We start from the raw sequence: 20552 nt of genomic DNA, 5'->3' as shown, positions 1-20552 counted from the left end.
AATATAAACAACAACTTGTTTCTCTCTTCTTCTTCATCTTCACCTAGTTTCTTACTCAAGTTACACATTAAAATTACACTTTTTCCGGGCTTTTTTTTCAATAATTTAACAGCGAAAAAAATGTCAGTTTCCTTCTTCTTATTCTTCATTAAATTAAGTTAGTCTTCCACGTTGTCACGATGGCATTCGAGCCTGGGGATAAAGAAAACCTGGTAGGAAGGAGTCTGTGAAACAAGAATTGGCCACCGGTGCCATCTTTCCTCTGTCACCGTTAAGAAAGGGAAGATGGCGACGACGGTGGCGGCGGCGGCGACCCAGGTTCGAATGTCAAACTGTCATCTACTAGCCCCATGTTTGTTTTGATTAGTTTTTTTTTTTATCGTTTCGTTTGTCTAGGGGTCCATACCGAGTCGATCGCACCTAGCAACGAACGTTCGCACGCACTTAACTAGACTAGTTTTAAAGCAAATACGGAGGTATCGCGGGTTGGTGGTGGTTGTGGTGGCAGTTCATCAGCTTAGGTCAATGCGTTCGGAAATCTAGGCGTAGCCCTGATGTCCGGTGGGGGCTCCATATTCCGTGTGTGGAACACCTGTTTTGCACAAAGTAAGAAAAGAAGAAAGTGAAAAAAATTGTAAACAAACAAATGTCAATGCGCTCGCATCAACGTATGACGGTACTTGGTCTATGTAATGACAATCAAATGAGGAAGAGTGTTGCGTCTAATTGTTGTTCGCAAAAGGCAGAGTGCACGAGACAGGAGGGGTAAGGCAAGAGAAATCGTCATAATAAATATTTATCCATCAGTTTGATGGCATTTGTCGCAAGCGGCCACGGTAGTGTTTCCATCCATGGGCACAAACGTATATGGGCGCAACGGGTAATGTGCGGTTATGCAGATTGCTGTAGCGTGTGAAGTGGGAAGTCGCACGAGGATGAACACCTTTGAAGATTGCTTCCATTAATAGAAAAAAAGTAGGTTAGGTGTCTGTTTGTTTGCGATTCGCCCGAAAAGGTTGAAATTAGCATTGAGGTTATGCAATCTGGTTAGCCTTGGTATTTTGCGTTTCCTGTAGCCTAACTGCCTACAGTTTTCGGAGGACGAGTGGAAAATGCTCTTCTGATCTCCGTCGGGTCATCGAAGTGTTTCTGAGTTCCATACGCTCAAAAACGTCAGTTCCGAATACAAAAGCGAAAGTGTGGCTTTGTGCGATAAACGAAAGAAATTACGAAAATTTCGACACATTTTTCGCACGCTTGCACCCTCGAGCGAGAGACCCCCCGGAACCGGCTCCGGACGGACTCATTAATAATGCATATCTTTGAAATCTGAGACCCAAAAAAATATCCGGTTCCCGATGTTCGTCGCCAGGAGACCCCCGAACCAAAATCGATCGATCATCTGTCAGCTTGGCATCCATCGTGCATTTCTCCCGCCGCTGCCGTTATCCGGACGGAGAGACGACAACGACATGTCACTTTCGCTTTCCGCTGCTTGCTGATCTTTATGCTAATTTAGCGACCCCCACCACACCCCCGATTACCGACCACGGAGATGTCAAACCCAATCCCCCCCTGTGACAGTCTTTGTATTAGACGGTCGAAGCAAAACAAAACCCGATTCCATCCGGATGGGCGGAGAAAGTTTTCCGATATTTTTTTTTTCGAAAAAATCAACAAACATTTCCTAATTTATTGACATTAGGCAAGATTTATAAAACTGGTTCGTTATGTTTGTCATTTGCCTAAGCATGTCTGCTTATAAAGATCGTCGTCTTCGTGTCATCACGGCCGCCCGCCGCCAACTTGGATGAGATTGGATTATTATGTAAATATTGCGGTAATGTTACGATTTTAGCCCCGCGCCTTTCTGCACCGCCCGCCTGTGGTGGGATTTAATTTTTAAATTTCCAGATTTTTCGAATGGAACCAGTTGGTGAAATGTCACGTGATTTATCGACGCCGGCGCAACGCATGAAATGAGGGGGTGGGGGGGTCTTGGATTTCGGCTTGGGCGTGAGAAGGGAAAGTTGCCCTTTGTCGAAGTGCGCAGTGGCGGTGGCTGTCTTTTGATCAGTTTTCATGTTATTTTTTCGCATAAATATTTCGATCCAGGCCAGCCCATCACGGCTCGGGCGTTCGAGAATGACTAAAGGGAAAGGGCATTTGCTATGGTAGTGTGGCAGTTATGCAATACGCCCCTGCCAGGGCGTGCGTAGCGGGCCTGGCAACGGGTTCGAGCGATCTCCCGTTTAACGATTGTAATTTTTTTTTATGATAAAGGTAGGACATTTTTACCTTCCATCGACAACAGGTTTCAAATTGGCTGTTGAATCATCACAGCCAGGGCGGGGTGCGATGACTGAGTTATTTCGGCAGGATTATTGGGCGAATGATTGAATAACTTTTACAACTGACGGCACGATGCAACTGCAGCTCGTTGGTAAGGGAACGGTTACTGCAAATGTGATTGAAATCGAATTAATTTATGTTTTGCAATAGCCCTATATCAACGGCAGGTTGCATTCTACTTTTAGCAAATGTTTGGTGCCCCGCCCTACTGAGTCAAATACGTTGGATACTTGTAGTGTATACCTAATATTAATGCAATTGAGATTAGCGTGTTTCTCGCTATTGATATTTGACAGTTCGCATATTGATCAGATTGAAACTAGAGTGGTTCAGTAAATAGAAGTTTACTAAATCGTGCCAGAAAGATCAAGGAAAATCTCATGAATAATCATTTTTCATAGCGATTGATTTGAAAAAAAAATGTCCTTCAGCCATCATTATCCGAAATTTGGAAAGTCTATTCGGTCGAAACGGGTTGTCTAGGGTGGATCTTTGACCATGAACAGAAAGTTTCTCTCGTCACGGTCAATAGCATGCGTACAATAACATTTCAGATCCCAAACCTACTAAAATTTAAATAGGCTCAAGATCAATTGACTTAATCTGAAAATCATGGAAAGCTTCTTGTTCTTCATAACCAGTTGCACGAGGCTATTATGGTAAAGCATGCTTTCGCGCAAAACTAGGGGCCATTCGATGAATCTGCGGTAACTTTAGCTATAGTAGAAGGTAAAACAATTGAAAATGTGCCCCAAAACTGCTAAAAGCATTCATCAGAGTCACTTTCCACCGCCACCCAAAAGACAAGAACACGATCTGAATCTTAACTCAATTTTTCGTTATCTCTTGATAGATTGAGATTGTCTGTTTATGGACAAGTGTTGCCGTTGAGCGGGTGAGTAATTTGAGGTTAGAATCATATCGTGAATCTTTTTCAGCTAGCCTTTATAGGTAAAAACCCTCAACGAACATATGGAAAGATATAAAATGAGACCAATACAGATGCTTTGCCAAAATTGCTGCTCCTTCCTAGCTGGGGTTCTTCGTGATCAAACCAAATGCGATTCGAAATTTGCCTTCAGATAGAGAAGCCGGCATTCAAGGCCTTAAAAACGTTACTCATATCACCAATTGTGAATGTTTGGATTCATAACTATAATGTGTCTAGATGATCTAAAGGCACATAAAGTATCTGTAAGTCTTGTGATTTAACGACCTGAAATCCTTCTATTTCTGTAGTGTATCCAGGTATAATTTTTGAGCCATGTAGATCAATTCTACGATGATTTTGAGATGGTTTTGACTGATTTTTGGAACCTTAAAGATATTTGTTAGTTTTCGGGAGAGGATACTAAGTAGCCGATATCGTTTCTCATTATATGTGGGCCACTTAGTATCGTCTCCCAAAAACTGAAACTTATCATTAAGGTTCTAAAAATCAGTCATAACAATCTCAAAGACTACGAAACTGTTCCTCATACCGTTGATCTACATGGTTCAAAGATTATACCTGTATAGACCACAAAGACAGCACTACCAAGAGATTATATACAGGACCTGAGTTAATGAAGTTGTTACTCAAGAGTTACCAAGAAGAGCTAAAAAATTAGCACTCAATATTATTCCCAACAAACAATTTTAGCTGAGTAAAAGCAGAATAAGCCAGTTTTCGACTCAAGAAGCAAATTTTTGGCTGAATAAGCTCTTATTCAGCTTAAAATATTTGTGAATCAAAAATGATCCACAGTTAACATATTGCTCAAATAAACCACCATTTCGACCAACATAGCCGAAAAAGTGGGTCTTAAACCATAAACAAAGATTACTCCTGTTGAGTTAGGTGAAGATGGTAATCTAGCAGTTAGTGCTATAACATTGACTGCTATAAATCAGACTCATCAAGCTTCCATTTAGATCTTTAGTGTATCAGGATCATAATGCAGAATCGGAATCAGAACAAGGATATTCCGAAAATTTAAGAAATTTTGCTTGCAAATTGTATCACAACAGTTAAAATCACTGTGAGGTTTACTTCATCAATGTTACCGTCAATAACGAATCATTGTTTTCGCAATGATAGCGGAAGCAGAACGGCAGCGGCAGCGGAAAAGCCCGAACTAGTTAGAACCAAATCGACTTCGGTTAGGCATCTTGATGTCATTTGTGACAACTGTCAAACTTTCCGTTTCCGTTCCGCTTCCGCCCGCATTGAGTTTTGACCTACAGCATGATGAAACGGGACTGAAAGAAAGTAGGCGCGCGGTGAGGTATACTTTCTCATGGAGAAGGAGTAGAAAAAAAATAAACAAACTGAGCCGCTGGCAGGGAGTAAGTTTGTTATTGTTTTCTGAATCATGAAAAATCTCTTCCTTTAGTGACGGAGAACGTATCTTTTGTAGTAAGATGATGGGCCTTATTACGGGTGTCACTACACGGTGATAAGCAAGTGATACTCAGAATAAGAGCCGTGATTGCCGTACAAATCAAATGGGAATCACTTCACCGTGATGACAAGTGACGAGTTTTCACCGTGAAGTGACATTCGTATTAAGGCCCGATACGTTAGAACTGTTTAGTGATAAATCCTGGCGGAATTTTGATTGTGGTTTCGTTTATTTAGTTAAACGGGCAGCGGAAAAAAGTTGCCTGTCTGTAGAGCCTGTTTTGACAAATCGTTGCACCATCCTTTACTCATCATGAACCAAACAACAGAGATCTAAAGCTCTAAAACCAGGAAGATCAATGTTATTTCCAAGATATACAAACAGGTATGTAAACATTTACAATATACATAAGGGTTATTAACTATGCGCATCGTAAACATATACGCCACCCAACAACCAATTTGAGCTGATTAAAGGCTGAATAAGCCATTTTATAGCTGAAGAAGCAGATTTTTGCCTGAAAAACCTTTTATTCTGCATCAAATGTTTGTTTGGTATCCTAAAAATACCAGGGTCCATTGGAAGTGTACTGGAAGCTTATGCATCTATGAAGGTGTATACCTTTAAAATGAGCTCTGTAAATACCTCTATTGTATTCGATTTGAACTGTAAAAACAATGTCAGTTGGACAAGCCATAAGAATACAACTTATCGGATTAAATTTGCATTATACTAATCAAACAAATTATTGAAAAACGTGCGACAGAACATCACATCCTCCAATATTAGAGATATGATTGAAAGTAGTTTACAGTGTAGGACGTAGTTTGAAGTATTTGACGATTTTATATGATCTTCGTCACACGAGACTCCTAAACACTGTATCAACTCAGTTCAAATGAATCATCCGATCATGTTGAAACATTGAAATTGCTTTTGCGAATGATAGCTGCAACCGGATACCGGTTGTTTTGAAATCAAAGGATGTTCATTTCGAATACATTGATACAAGAAGCGAACGCACCTTCAGCTGAAATTAAGCATGCTCTCCGCAAATTGAAATGCATATGGGATTGGTTCAGCCTCTCAACGCAAATCATTCAAAACGATTATACAAATATTTTAATCGTCTGAGCTGACCGAGGTGAAATCATAGCCATCGCTATCAGAGCTGGTACGAACATGACTAAAGCGTTGGAAACCAATTGTAGTCAATGACGTGGCAGAGTATCATGCAAATCGGAGATAGTCAAGACAAACATTCATTTTTTTCTATTCAGCCTAACTGCTCCATATTCACTTTGTTGATCAATTTTTTACGCAAGAAATGAGTATCCAGCTTTCGATGCTCGGTAATGGCGGCCTGTTTGTATGAATTAATGTATTCTTCACTGTGCTGTTTGACACTAACTGGAGGGCGTATGTTGTTCCATTTTCTTCTGTTCCTGGGAGAGGAAAACTGCCTTTACTCGCATAATTGTCCCATCTTTGCTTGATTTCCTATTCATATGGGACAGTTATGCTTTTATGGGCAGAAAAGGAAGGGATCAAAATCCGAACCTCCAGTTAGTGTCAAAAACCACAGTGAAGGATACATTTATTCATACTATCAGGCCGCCATTACCGAGCATGGAAAGCTGGATAGACTGCCTCCAACTTTGTTAGTTTAGGTTGATAATCCGAATTTTGGCCCCATAAATTAAAGGCTAATTTCTCGGCCTGCTGATTGCTTGGATGTGTGTTCTCTAGAATGGGTTACCTTAATTCAAAAAAACATTGCAATATCTTAGTTAACTATTCAATAATTGAGTAATTGTATGCTGATTTGGGTGAAATTTACCAAAAATCGCCTAAGTTATGCACTTTTAATTAAATTCGCCAACAACAAATCACAACAACAACAGTCTCAAATCTCAAGGGCCTCGCATAGAACTGGAATATTCTATGATTAAATAAGCTTGAGCGTTCCATTTTTAACGTGCTGCTTGGTAGACTCATCAAGCAAAGCTAAAGATGGTCCAAAATATTTGCAAGCGAATGCCAATTTAGAAAAAAAAAATTAGGCCAAATATTTTTCACCTCAGAAAATCAAGAGAGTTGACTCTCATGTTTTATGGAAATGACTTTGAAATGCCTTTTGAAACCTATTTCCGTTCGAACTTAATTTTTTTTTTGGATCCAGAATCCTAGATGTCGTTACAGTGAAACAACTGTTATCTATGAACCACAAAGTTGGTCTGAGTAGGAGGAACTGAGATGAAATGAAACTTGTGTTTTGCTTTTGTGGGACGCGCACACGCTGAGTAGATAGAAGGATGATTGATGAATAATTTGATTCGATTTGATTTCCTACAAAAAGATCGAGTGCGATGCGAGTTGGTTTGAATGTGAAAAATGAAAGAAGATTTTTCGAAAATAGATTCGCAATCGTGAGATTTAGATGTGACACCCCGTTCGGTTCACTGGAATGTTATTCACCGTAGATTTTGAAGTAGAAACCCTAATTTTCGATAATCGATTCACAGAAATTTGAGTTCACTTTGCACTGGAATGCTTTTGCTGATAGAATCAACTGGGTAAAGCTGCTTAATCTTAGGGGCACTAAGATGGTGATTTTAGCTAATGTTATCACACTTATTTAAAATAGTTCCAGTGCTCCAAAATCGATGAAATATTGGATTTCGGTTCCATATTTAATGCAGATTACGAATTTGTATTTACCTCAATACCACCAAAGAACCCAATTATAGTTTAATATGTATAAAAATTACTCATTTTATAGACCCCTAGTAATCGGAACGTTTTTAGTTTGGACACTTTTCAAGTTGAACCCCGGTAATCTGAATGCCATGCAAACCAAAAATGTTGAAACGGAATGGAACGTTGTGAAACGGATAGCAGAACTGAAACAAAACAGCAAATAAGGCTACCAGAAACACGTTTTTCAGATGCTCCTAGGGTTACTAGAAGTTCAAATTAAAAATGGACACCGTTAATATGAGTGAAGTGTCGTTCGGATTCGCGGCGGTCAACGGTATTCGCGAGAAACCCGCGATTGAAGTGCACTGTTTTCAAAAGCAGTTGCGTCCTTATCTCACGAAGGGAGTGAAGTTCAGATTATCGGGGGCTACGGCAAATTTACCCAGATTTGGGTGAAACAATTTACCAACAAATCAATTTACATCCAAACTTGGGAGCATGATGTTTACCGCTATTCTGAACTTGTTCATGAGATTTGGTCGAGTCTTGGTCAGAAGTGAACCGCTACATACTAAGATCAATAAACGTAAAAAATAGGTTAAATTATCCATAGATTGTTACTTTAGTTAATAAGCTACCGAACGAAGTCAATGAGAATGCGTGATATGAAGGTTTGCACCCATTATTCTCAAAAACAAAAGAAGCGCTCCGACCAAATCAATTTTTATCTTCATCCGATTGGCCGAAGTGAATTCATTGGCGTTTCAATGCGTTAGGCCGAGTTTATAATCCGTAGGACGAGTTTGGCGTCAAGAAGCAATGTTAGACTTTTGACAATATCTCAACGATTGGCTTCTATTTATCAAATCGTACGGTACATGCGGAAAGGTAAATAAATTTAGAAGCTATCAGTAATAATAACATTCCGTTTGGTGCTAAAATGCGCTAGATTAAGAAAGACTAAGTGCGGGTTGTGCTTAATAGGCCGGAAATGGAGTAGTTAACCCTACCATATTAATTGTCGCTGAAAGATTCTTGAAACGCCTAATCCACTTTGAAACATAAAAATGGATGCAAACGAAGAGATTCTGACCAAAACAATGTCTTACAAAAACCAAAATCTAAAATCGCCAAAACGTTCTGAGAAACGCCAAAATGGTTCTAACAGATAAAAATATCATATGTAAACACCAAATTTAAAAAGAAATTAGGTATAAAGCATTCTACAGGTCTAAATCATATTCTACAGAACCCTCATAAAACCAGAACTGTTTCTTGGGAATATAGCGTTTGAAGCCCAAAAATGGCTTTAAACGCCTAATTTTGAGAATGCCAATATTATCTATAAAATTCCGAAATCACCATAAAATAGCCACAAAAAGTCCTGAAAAATGCCAAGAAGATCTCAAAAACACCAAATTATCACCAAAATGCCAGAACAATTAAATGTTCTTAAAGCGCCAAAAATCAACATGAAATTGAATTTCACGTTCATCTTTTTGGAAAATATGTTGATTTTTATACAAAAATTAAGCAACTCGTATTTAGCGTACACTCTACTTCAAAACTACTCAAATTTGGTTAGAATTAATCCAGATCGGTTAAAACTGAACCTACCCAAAAATGGGTACACTATGTTGGGAGTGACTTAACTTGTCGTTTTTGCAATAGGAGTAAAAATTTCCCAAACTAGCTCAAATTAAGTGTACCCCAATATGGTGAAAATAGTATTTGCTTGACTCAGAAATTTTTTTGCCAGCTTTTGATGCTCTTTGTGGATTTCGGGTAATCGATTCTTGTCGCGTAAGGCTTTCCCGTTTCTCTTGAAGCTTGAAGTCCAAAAGAATTACTCGTTTAGCAAATCCGTGGTGCAATTACCTGGCGCATGATCATGCTCGTCGATTATTACGATTTAATTTGTAGTCAAATATGCCAACAAAAGGCTGAAAATTGCTAAGCTACAAACAAATGCAAATATTTTGATCTTTAGTTTAAAAATCTTGTAACCCAACATTATTATCTTTTCGAAAGCTTCTTCAGGTCGGAATTTGCTTTAAAATACAACACAAGGGAAGTAAGACGAAACGATCTTAATACGCCAAAAGCATCAAAAATTGGATTTCCCAACAAACATTGAATGTTGAATAAGAGCTTATTCAGACAAAAATAAGCTTCTTCCGCAAAAAAATTGCTTATTCAACTGTTGATCAACTCAAATTGTTTGTTGGGTTGTTGGTTGGAACAGCTGGTACCTCGTTTTCTACAAGATTTTTGGAACATTTACTTAAAATTATTATAAAAACTATACCGTGAAAGACTTTTTTTCCTACACAACTTTGTCTCAGACGTCATTTCGATCAGAAATACCGTTTTCTTGCTACAATTTATGGAAAAAGTTTAATGGTATCATTTTAAAAAATAAATAAGATCCAAAATGACTGAAATTTTGCAAAAATGTGAATGATTGCCCATTACACAAAATTATGCAAAGTTTCATGCAAGTCGGAGAAGTCCGATGTAATAATTTTATGTTTTTATCCAATTTGGCCTGGAACTGGCCTTACATTTTTTATATGTGATTTAATCAATCACAGACAGACAGCTATAAAATATAGAATTCAAAAATTAAGAGCCAGAATTTGGAAAAAAAATATTACTAAGTGGACAACCTTTGTCACCTCCCTTGCATTGATAATTGAGCAATAGTTTAAAAAGAATGCCTTTATATCGAAAAACTGGATTATGAAGCTTCTTATGTTTGATTTGAAATTTGAATAATTAAATTCTAGCAAATCCCTTCGAATATTTCATTAAATTTCACGCATACATTTACACAAAACTGCCAAGATGGACAAATTAAATAAGATTTCCTGTAATTTGAGCAATTTTAATCGATTTTCCATGGTACATTCAAACCAGCTTCCTGAGTCTCGTGGAACGAAGGCAATTTCAGATAAATTGATTATTAGCTTGATGGTATTAAGAGGAATCAAAAGAAACAAATGATACAATTACAAACTGCTATGTTGTTAAGCAACGGCAACAACTGTCAAAATATTGATGACCCATTGTGAACTGGTTTAATGATTAAAAATAATCTCAGCCTTAAACTGTTTAAAATTTTCAGTGAAAGGCAGAGATTTTTCAAAAAGATCCCCATCGAAAAACAACCTAAACTGGTTCCAAACAAAAGCTCCGATCAAAACAGTTAACCGAAGCTCCCAAATTCAATCAGATCAAATCGTTCAAATTGCTACCAAAAAAATAATGATAATCCTATTAGAAGGCTCCTGAAAAGCAGGTCACAGAAATGCAATTTTATGACCACCCATGTCCAGTTATAAGCAGAATAAAAAACCATTCCTCCTAATCCCTCAAAATTAAAAAAAAAATCAAACGACCAAAACGTGCCGGGCACGCGAGTAACGGTACCACGTGTTCCATCTAACCTGTCCAATCTCATTAGAACACAACGAAGAAGTTAAGAAAAATTCCTTTCCCCCCATTCGCTTTCGATACAATCCCGTCGAAAAGCGAAAACCTGTCCTGAATAATAATAAAAAAAAAATCGAAACCTCCCCACTCATCTCGACAAGATTGCGTGCTCTCCCAACTGGTCCCAACCCATGTTCGATTTAAAATCCAAGAAGGAAAAAGAAGTGTGATGTAAACATCGAGGCAAAACAAAGCCCAAAAAGTTCAATGACTCCTCGTTCTCGGCACTCTCTCTCTCTCTCTCTCTGTCCCTTCCTCGTTTAAGATTGTACAACAGCAACAAAAAAGTCATTTTCGAAAGGTTCTACTTACTGCCGCTGACATGCGTGGAGGCACCACTGCTGGCACCGGATCCCAAGCTGGCATCGAATCCGTGTCCGTGTGAAATGGATTGTCCACCGCCGGAACTCACTCCACCAATAGCTCCACCAATGGCTCCACCAATGCCTCCGCCGATGGCACCTGCTCCGCTGGAGCCACCACGGTTGGCCTTGTACTTGATGAAGTAGACCTCCGGCTTGCTTGGTGGCAAAGCTGGCAGCTGTGGGATGTTGATGTCTCCCTGATCATCGGGCTTCTTCACCAGAACGTAGACGATAGTCTTCTCCTCCTGTTGAGCTTGCTGGAGAGCGATCTGGGCGGCCGATGACTGTACGTTCGGTGTCTTGATGAAGATGATCTTGTAGTGCTTGCGAGCAACGCCCTGGCTAATGATCTGCTGGGCACGAGTCTCCTCCGGATCCTGTGGTGGCACGTGCACGTAGATGTGCTTCTGAACTACGGTTTGCTGGGGAGCTGTCAAGCAGAATGTTTCCGATATTAAACAACCGCGTGGCGGATCGAGGCTGGAGTGATTACTTACCAAAGCTCTGGACTTGACTGGCTCCACCGGACACAACGGATCCGAATCCAGACGAATGACCACCATGACCACCGGACACAATGGATCCGAATCCAGACGAGTGACCTCCATGGCCGCCACCGCCGGACACAGCGGATCCAAATCCAGTCGATTGGAAGACTGGAGCGGCTTGGTACGATCCAGAAACTCCGAAGCTCTGCGAATGAACTACAGGAGCCGGTGCCTGGTAGTAGCCTCCCCCGTGGGAATGGCCTCCTCCGTGGGAATAGCCTCCGCCATGAGCCCCACCGGATGCCACAGCCGTTTGCACTATGGGACGGGGAGCCGGATAATTATAACCGTGAAGAGGGGCCTCCGGGCGGGCCGCAGCCATGGCCACACAAGCCAGAACCTTAACAGAAGAAAATAGCACATCTTAGAATCTCTCACAAATCACTCAACAATTCTTCATCATTGCACTCGAAAAATGTCCATAATATCAGTTCATTATCATTGCACTTGTTACGTTCACACCACTTACCACTAAGATCTTCATTCTTAACAGAACAACAAAAAAGTGACAACTAAAAATCACAAAACCGAGGCACTACCCGAAAAAGGAAAATTATCCAAAAGCTCCGATAGTCACTGGAGGAAGCTGATTCTCGAACTGAATATTGGAAGCATTGTTTGTATCGATAAATATAGGTAACTCCCCACCACCTCCGACTATGGAACCATCGTGGTCGCTGCAGCAGCCGCAGTCGCAGATGAGTCTCAAAACGACGACAAGAAGGAGATTTTCAGGAGAGCCCACCGAAAAAAAAACCAGTCCCCCAGAGCGCGACACAAAACGACCGAGTTGAAAGAAAGCACATGGTCCCTCTACCTACCTGCCGGAATGCCTTGCCGTCTCACCAACAACCAGAAGACGCAGAGCTTAGTCGAGCGATCACAGAAGGTGCTGATGAGAGCGACCGCCGACGATAGTGCGAGCGCGTCCAACACACTCGCATACACGCATTGCCTGCATCATCATTCGTCTTGTTGTGCTCTGCCCGGTGACAATATGCCGCAGCCAGCAGAGGAGAAGTGCGAGGGTGTGGCGTCCGGAATCGTCATCGTCGCTTCGGTCGCCCGGTGGAAATAGTTTCCGAGTTTTATGATGATAGGAAAATGAGCTTGACGAAACCTAAAAAAATATTCTTCTTCTTCACAAACGCACCCATACAGGCACGTGACAAATCGAACGGATTTCATAATCCTGCTCAAACTGACGATTTGCAAATAGTTATGTTTTGGCGCATAATTTCACACGCTTTCGTGGGGCGGCTGATGGCGGAATTGATTAATTTTATTACACAACGATTATGGCAAAATGTCAAACACAGTCCTGCCAATAACATGACATCATTACCGTAAGCTGGGAGCAATTTAAGACCCTTGCATGGGAAAGTATGAGCTGCACTGAATTATCGCAACGGACATAAATCAGCAGTTCACTTTGAATTCATGTTAAGAGGATTTTAATCTAGAGTGCTTAAAAATTTTCTATCTCAGAAAGGAACTATCCAGAAATGAAGACTGTTAGTGAGAAATTTTAACCTTTTCTCTCCCTGTGAAGACAATTATTAATCGCCTCTTTTAACTGCCTACGAAATTTATGGATAACCATAAAGACCCATAAAGCTTGAATAATTATGCAACGCATAACTCTCTTTAATGCTTTATGTTAACCTTGTGGCAGAGATAAACTAAATTACTCGCCTTAAATGCTCATAACTGAGTGCAATGTCAATTCTTCATTTACAGTTATATGATACCTAAGCGGCAATAAGGTCGTTACAAATATTTAAATGTATCTCTGGTAACGGCCTACTACTTTTTTCAGCATAATTCTAGATGGAGCTAGAATTAGGGCGTTAAAGCTTTTGATTTATTTCGATGATTTCTCAAAATTCAAGGCTCGCCAACGCAAATCAACACCACCCTAACCCTAACCCTAACCCGATCACAGGGATCAATTGAATCCTGCTTAAGATGCCGGATAGGGAGGAATAGTGTTTCAAGTAGGGGATAGTCGGAGTAACAGTAGTATTAGTAAAAGTTGGAAAGTAAACGTACAGAGCACCATGTTTTTCAATACCTGTAATTCTTGTTTTATGATTTCATTTACTTGTGTTATTGATTAGTTTAGTGATTGATAATGTACTTACATTTTGTTATCTACTTAGCTGCTAAAATCCGTGAAAAGGCTCCTCTTCGCTGTCTGGAGTCGAAAATCTTTCGAATTCCGACAATCGTACATCATCTTCCGTGTTTTCCGTGCTCACGGAATCTTCCGAATCTTCATATTCAGACTCGATAAGTGCGTTGAATATTTTCTATGTCGCCGTCTTGTATTCGCCACGGTTGTATGCCAATTCCCTCCAATGTGCCGCTGTTGTGTTGCTTCTTTCGAATTCCTGTTTGAGACTCGTTTTCCACGTGAAGTAGGGTCGTCCTAGTTTCTTTTTTCCATGCACGCGGTAATTGAGAGCTTTCCCTAGTATTCCTTGGGATGTGTTCCTTACCGCATATCCAAAGTAGTTTAGCCGTGCCACTGTAATTTTATTGTTGATCGTGTGGTTCCCCAGTTCTCTGACTGCCTTCTTGCGCTTTGTGAGTCATTGATAACAGTTTGTGGCGGTTGTTCTGGGCTTTAATTGGTGAATGCCTCAGGACGCTGTCTTGCTTCAAAACTAAGAGCCTTTAGAGCTGCGAGCATGGTGGTTACCATTCTACGGAGAGAATTTCTATTGCTTTTGAGAACAGTCGCAACTTCCATTGAGTAAGTCACGATCGGAGTTAATAATCTTGAAATACTGGACGTTTTGAATGACACATCTGGGACATCTGGGCTGATCTGGATCTTTACCACATTGGAAAGATGCACACTAGTGTTGTCAGATCAGTGTTGATGCTTACCAAAAGTGCATTTGAACCCGCTTATTAAAGCATATTAACAGATTAATCATCACCGTACATTGTTTATTGCTCTGTACTAATAATAAATGATTTTGCACAGCATTTGATATTTTAGTAGGAATGCTGGATCTAAATCGCAGTGAAAATCAATCTTTTATTGAATTGGATTTATTTCTATGGATTTGCACGTTTGGAAAGTATCATCACAAAGATTCTGCACTCGGTCTATAGCTTGTGGGCGGGAAGCGTTGTGTTTGTGTTTGTTTTTTTTTTTTTTTATCTATTTATAGAGTCAATTCTTAGAAATACGAAGCGAAAGACAAATCAAGCATTAAGCACATTATTATGGAGCCCTCCCCTTGGCTAGTTTTTAACCTGGACGTTGGTGGGCGGGCCTAATATTAAGCTTCATGCATGCGATGAGGATTACTGAGCTTCCCTTCTCTGATGAACCATTGCATGAGAGAACCAAAGTTCTAGCCTGAAGTGATAGTATCACATTTGTTACTTCTTTGTTTGAAAGCCGCGTTGTAGTACGCTTACGTATAGGCACTGACGTTGGGTACGATACTGGCTGGTTTTTTCCGCAAATCGCTCTTATTTTATTTATTTTTACACAGATGGGTTTGTAAGGGAGTTGTACTATTGAAGTATTTTAGAGGGTGCCCAACGGTGCTCCTTCTACTTGCGTGACGGGCTTTCATTGTTGTTTTCATTGAAGTATTCCTCAGGGAACAATGTTAAACACCATTTGTGTACATGGTATTGTAACTAATCTTATATGTGCTTCATTTTGATTTGGGATAAGTGTTTGAGCTAGCGGCACCGGTGGTGTAGCGGTAAGCGTGATTACCTCTCACCCCAGCAGCCCTGGGTTCAATCCCAGTCGGCGCTGTCGGGATGTTCTGGGGCATAACATCTCTGATCATGTCTTCCTTCGGAAGGGAAGTAAAGCCGTTGGTTCCCGGTCCATGAATTGATGGGTCGATAGGTAGGGTCCAGGTGTGGGAGCTGCCTTCCTGGCGTCGGTAGCATTGGTGCTCAGCACGGAAAACAAGATAGACGGAAAACAAATCAAGGAAGAAAAAAAAATGTTTGAACTGTGGCTCGGGATTTCCACTGTGGCTCGGGATTTCCACTGTGGCGTGCTTCTAAGTATTGAGACACACCCATACGTATTTTTGTGGTGCGACATAGTGGAAACGTGTGAGCGTAGTTGGAGCATATACCCTATGTAAGTTAAAAATCAGCAAGGAAATTAACTTCAAAGTGAAGCATTTTAGTCACTTGAAGGTGTCACCTGGGACGAACTGATATATACAGTCAAGATTCCTATAGTACGGTTAATAGGGACCGTACTATAGGAACCGGCATTAACGAATACACGTAGCATATGGGATTAGAGCTAATTGGGACCAAGCACTGATTGTACGGCAATTTGAAGAGATAACTTCCTGATGTCTTTTGAGAAGTTGTTAAGCCACCTTTTTGGGAGGATTCAGTTTCCGGTAGGACACAAGTCTGATCCTGTGGAAGATCCGGAATATCCGTAAAAATGGCCAATTCATGAAAATGATCCTAGAGCTCCGCGGATTTTTCGAAACCACTCATAAACGTCTTATCAGAATGAATTCGGAGTTGTGACCGACATATTAACCCTGGGGACCACGGTATAATTCACCGGAAGATCCGAAACATCCGTAAAAGTGATCAATTCATGAAACTGATCCTAGAGCTTTGCGGCTTTTTCGAAACCACTCATAAACGTCTTATCAGAATGTATTCGGAGTTGTGTTCGGAATATGGGCGCTGAGAACCACGGGATGGTTCACCGGAAGATCCGGAATATCCGTAAAAGTGGTCAATTCATGAAACTGATCCTAGATCTCCGCGTTTTTTTTAGAAACCACTCATAAACGTCTTATCAGAATGAATTCGAAGTTGTGACTGGAATATGGACCCTGCGGACCACGAGATGGTTCACCGGAAGATCCGGAACATCAGAAAAAGTGGTTAATTCATGAAACTGATCCTAGAGCTCCGTGAATTTTTCATACCACTTATAGACGTCTTATCAGAATGTATTCGGAGTTATGAGCATATTTTGGACTCTGGGGACCACAGGATGGTCCACCGGAAGATTCGGAAGATCCGTAAAAGTGGTCAATTCATGAAACTGATCCTAGAGCTCTACGAATTTTTCGGGACCACTCATAAACGTCTTATCAGAATGAATTTGGAGTTGTGACCGAAAAATTGACTCTGAAGACTATAGGATTGTTCACTAGAACATCCGGAACATCCCTAAAAGCGGACAATTCATGAAACTCATCCTAGAGCTCCGAGGATTTTTCAAAACCACTCATAAACGTCATATCAGAATGTATTCAGAGTTGTGACCGGAATATGGACCCTGGAGACTACAGAATGGTTCATCGGAAGATCCGGAACATCCGTAAAAGTGCTTATTTCATGAAATTGATCCTTGAGCTCCACAGTTTTTTTTTAAAAGCACTCATAGACATCTTATCACAATCAAATCGGAGTTTTGACCAGACAGTTTATATAGGGAACCACGGGATGGTCCATTAAAAGATCCGGAAGATCATTGAGAGTGATTACTTCATGAAACTGATCCTAGCAGGGCTGAAAAAATCACTGCAATTCATCAAAGTTCACTATGGATGAAAAATTCATTTCATAGTGAATGCTGGTGATTTTTTCATGATTTTTTCAACTCTGGATCCTAGAGCTCCACGGTTGTATTTTTTTTTTTCATAACCACTCATAAATTAATATTAATAATAACTCAATAAGACGATGATTTCAAATGGTTTTTTGATTAAATTTTGATGTGATTAATTAAAAATATAAACATTGAAGCTGGTCCCTCGTTAACTTGTAACTTCAAAGAAAGATCTCCAAGAAGTCAAGGGAAATAAGTCCATGATATCCGAGGAATAATATTCAAAAATTCCGTTAAAAGTGTCTAGGAGTTATTAAATACTTAAATACCACCTAGAAATCATCCATGATAATAAATAATAAAAATGTGTCTATGAGCATTTCTAAAAAGCCATAGAGTGCTTAGATCAGTTTTCTTGACCTATCCACTTTAACGGATGTTCCGGATATTCCGGAGGACCATCCAATCGACCCTGTGGTCCATTTTCCAGTCACAACTCCGAGTTCATTCTGATGAGTTGTCTATTATTTTCTAGAAGAGCGTTCATTCATAATTATAAGACGTCTACGAGAGTTTACGAAAAAAAAAACGGAGTTCTTGGATCAGTTCCATGAATTGAGCCTTTTTACGGATATTTCGGATCTTGCTTAAAAAATCGAAACTCATGAACCATAAGAGATTTTCAAATCTCCAATTTTGTGGACCATCTAATTTCACCAACATAAAAAGATCGGCCATTCACATTCACCAATTTTAAGGACCACCCTATTTTCAAATCGGCTAAAAATACGAAGAAATTTTCCCGAAGATACTATATACCTAAAACTGACGGTTTGGGCGCAAACATTTTTGTCTTCATAAATACGACTTTGGGACCATTGTGCATTGGTTCCCATGGTCAATTTTCTGGTCATAACTCCAAATTCATTCTGATAAGACGTTTATGAGTGATTTCGCAAAATCCATGGAGCTCTAGGATCTGTCTCATGAATTGACAACTTTTGTGGATGTTCCGGATCTTTCGGTGGACCATTCTGTAGACTCCAGTGTCCAAATTCTAGTCAAAACTCTGAATTAATTGTTATAAGAAAACATGGAGCTCTAGGATCAGTTTCATTAATTGACCACTTTAACGGATGTTCCGTATCTTCCGGTGAACCATTCCGTGGTCCCAAGAGTCCATATTCCGAACCCAACTCCGAATTTATTCTGATAAGACGAGTGGTTTCTAAAAATCCGCGGAGCTCTAGGATCAGTTTCATGAATTGGCCACTTTTACGGATATTCCGGATCTTCCACAGAATCATACTTGTGTTCTACCGGAAACTGAATCATCCCAAAAGGTGGCCAACTTTCTGCTTAACAACTTCTCAAAAGACATCAGGAAGTTATCTCTTCAAATTGCCGTCCAATCAGTGTTTGGTCCCAATTAGCTCTAATCCCATATGTATGCTACGTGTATTCGTTAATGCCGGATCGACCGTCTTATAGGAATCCAGTGGCAACCGTACTATAGGAATCCGGCAAGAACGAATCCGTACTATAGGAATCTTGACTGTAATTAGTATATGTCAAAGTCAAAAACAACTTGAAACACGTTAAATTTTGGATAGCTTAATAAAGCATGGGTTATGGTTGATTGGGTGGATTAGAGATTTCAATTATTTATTAAATTAGGCTAATGAGATATCATAATCATCAAACGAAAATTTAGACAGCCTAATGACATTAAGTAGATTGAAAAAGGAGTTAGGATGCGGGGGTCCGCTTAGGGAGGCAACTAACCTTTTCATATAGGGTAAATGTTGGCTTCGGCACCCATTGACTGTTTTCGGCAACCAAAATTTAAACGTTAATTTCACTATGTTTTCCCATCAACGCACTTCCCTGAATGTGTCCAAACGATTGTTTAGCCTTTCAGCTTCAATCTGATTATATTTGAACGATCGAGCAATCCAGTAATGCTACATTTTTCTTCAAGTAAAGCATACGCACTACAAAATGGGGTTGATTTCGAATTGCCGATAATAGAACAGCTGGTTAACACGCAGTTCTAATGGGAAGGTTGCCGAAGAAAAAGAGGCTGCCGACAATAGTCACACTCACCTGAGAAGTTTGGAGCGTTGTAAAAACGCTTTCAAAAAGTTTTGAAAAATTCTGTCGATTGGAATGGATAGAAAAGCAAGCAGCAGATGAATGTAAACAAACAGACACATCATATATGTGCGTGACGCTGAGAAAATGCTAGTAGAAGTGCAGACGCTGCTTAGATTGACGAGAATACGTAAATTCCCCTATTGTCTGTTTATTTTGATGGTTGCTTTAAAATATCAATTTGGTATATATGGAAAAGGATGAATCAGTGGGAGGTAGATTTAGGGTTACTTTACATATTGCAGCACAAATCTAGTACTAGGTGTCATTACCTCAAAACCCCCAATAACCGACCTCTTCAATCCCTTCCTTTTCCCATGGCGTTCAAGTGGTCCGCATAGACTATTCAGCCATTGCCCTTACTTTATCCTCGGCTTTGGATTGACTTGCGCTCCCATTGCCCCACCAAACGCTGCAAAATAAAACGGAAAATGAGTTCATTGTACTCAATACGCGAAATCTCTGAGCAGAGCAGAACTCGAAGTAACGAATTCTAAATAACTCATTCAATTTTCAAACTATTTCCAGCTTACACATTCCATATAGTTTTGTAGCATCGTGGTCATCTCAATCCAAAAAACATCCAACCACCTACCTCAATCTAATCATTATCCCTTCCCATTGACTTCTCGACGCAAGATCTCACTAATACAGCCTAACTAGCGTAGCCGTGTTAAATCGATTTGTTTATTATTTTCAACCACGAAATCAGATGTCAAAGTGTTCGACTTGACAGCGGTTTGTTTTTTATTTTCAACCAGCAAAATGCATGTATTAGTGAAACTTCTCACTAATACTAACGGTGGTAGAGAACTCTATGGCGATCATGTAGCCTGCATGTGGCGAGTCAACCATTACCCCTCCTTTACTATCGGCCTTGGATTGACTTGCGCTCTTACTGCCAAACCCTGCGCTGCAAAATGAAAATGAAAAAATGAAGATCCTGTAAAAATTACCATTTCATCAAACAGAT

General features: G+C 40.1%; 1 protein-coding gene across 1 annotated transcript; it reads right to left on the bottom strand.

The window, feature by feature from the left end:
• Positions 1–308: 308 nt before the first annotated feature.
• Positions 309–12407, bottom strand: LOC135711467 (pupal cuticle protein 36a-like). Its single transcript, XM_065234320.1, has 4 exons — positions 12314–12407; positions 11794–12184; positions 11244–11726; positions 309–592 (listed from the first exon to the last, which is right to left on the bottom strand). The coding sequence occupies exons 1-4, from the start codon at positions 12326–12328 to the stop codon at positions 540–542; spliced, it is 942 nt and encodes a 313-aa protein (XP_065090392.1). The 5' UTR covers positions 12329–12407; the 3' UTR covers positions 309–539.
• Between the last annotated feature and the right edge of the window lie 8145 nt (positions 12408–20552).

This window comes from Ochlerotatus camptorhynchus, unplaced genomic scaffold (genome assembly GCF_037179485.1).
Source record: "Ochlerotatus camptorhynchus isolate MF236.1 unplaced genomic scaffold, CSIRO-AGI_Acam_v1.1 ptg000433l, whole genome shotgun sequence".
In the NCBI taxonomy this organism is placed as follows: Eukaryota; Metazoa; Arthropoda; class Insecta; order Diptera; family Culicidae; genus Ochlerotatus; species Ochlerotatus camptorhynchus.
The sequence above is the reverse complement of the archived record's forward strand: the minus strand, read 5'-3'. Positions and strand labels throughout refer to the sequence as shown.

Coding starts and splice junctions, on each gene's coding strand:
- LOC135711467 (XM_065234320.1), bottom strand. Junction 11,727..11,793: donor CAGTCAAGTCCAGAGCTTTG/GTAAGTAATCAC, acceptor TCTGCTTGACAG/CTCCCCAGCAAACCGTAGTT. Junction 593..11,243: donor CTCCACGCATGTCAGCGGCA/GTAAGTAGAACC, acceptor TGTGCAAAACAG/GTGTTCCACACACGGAATAT.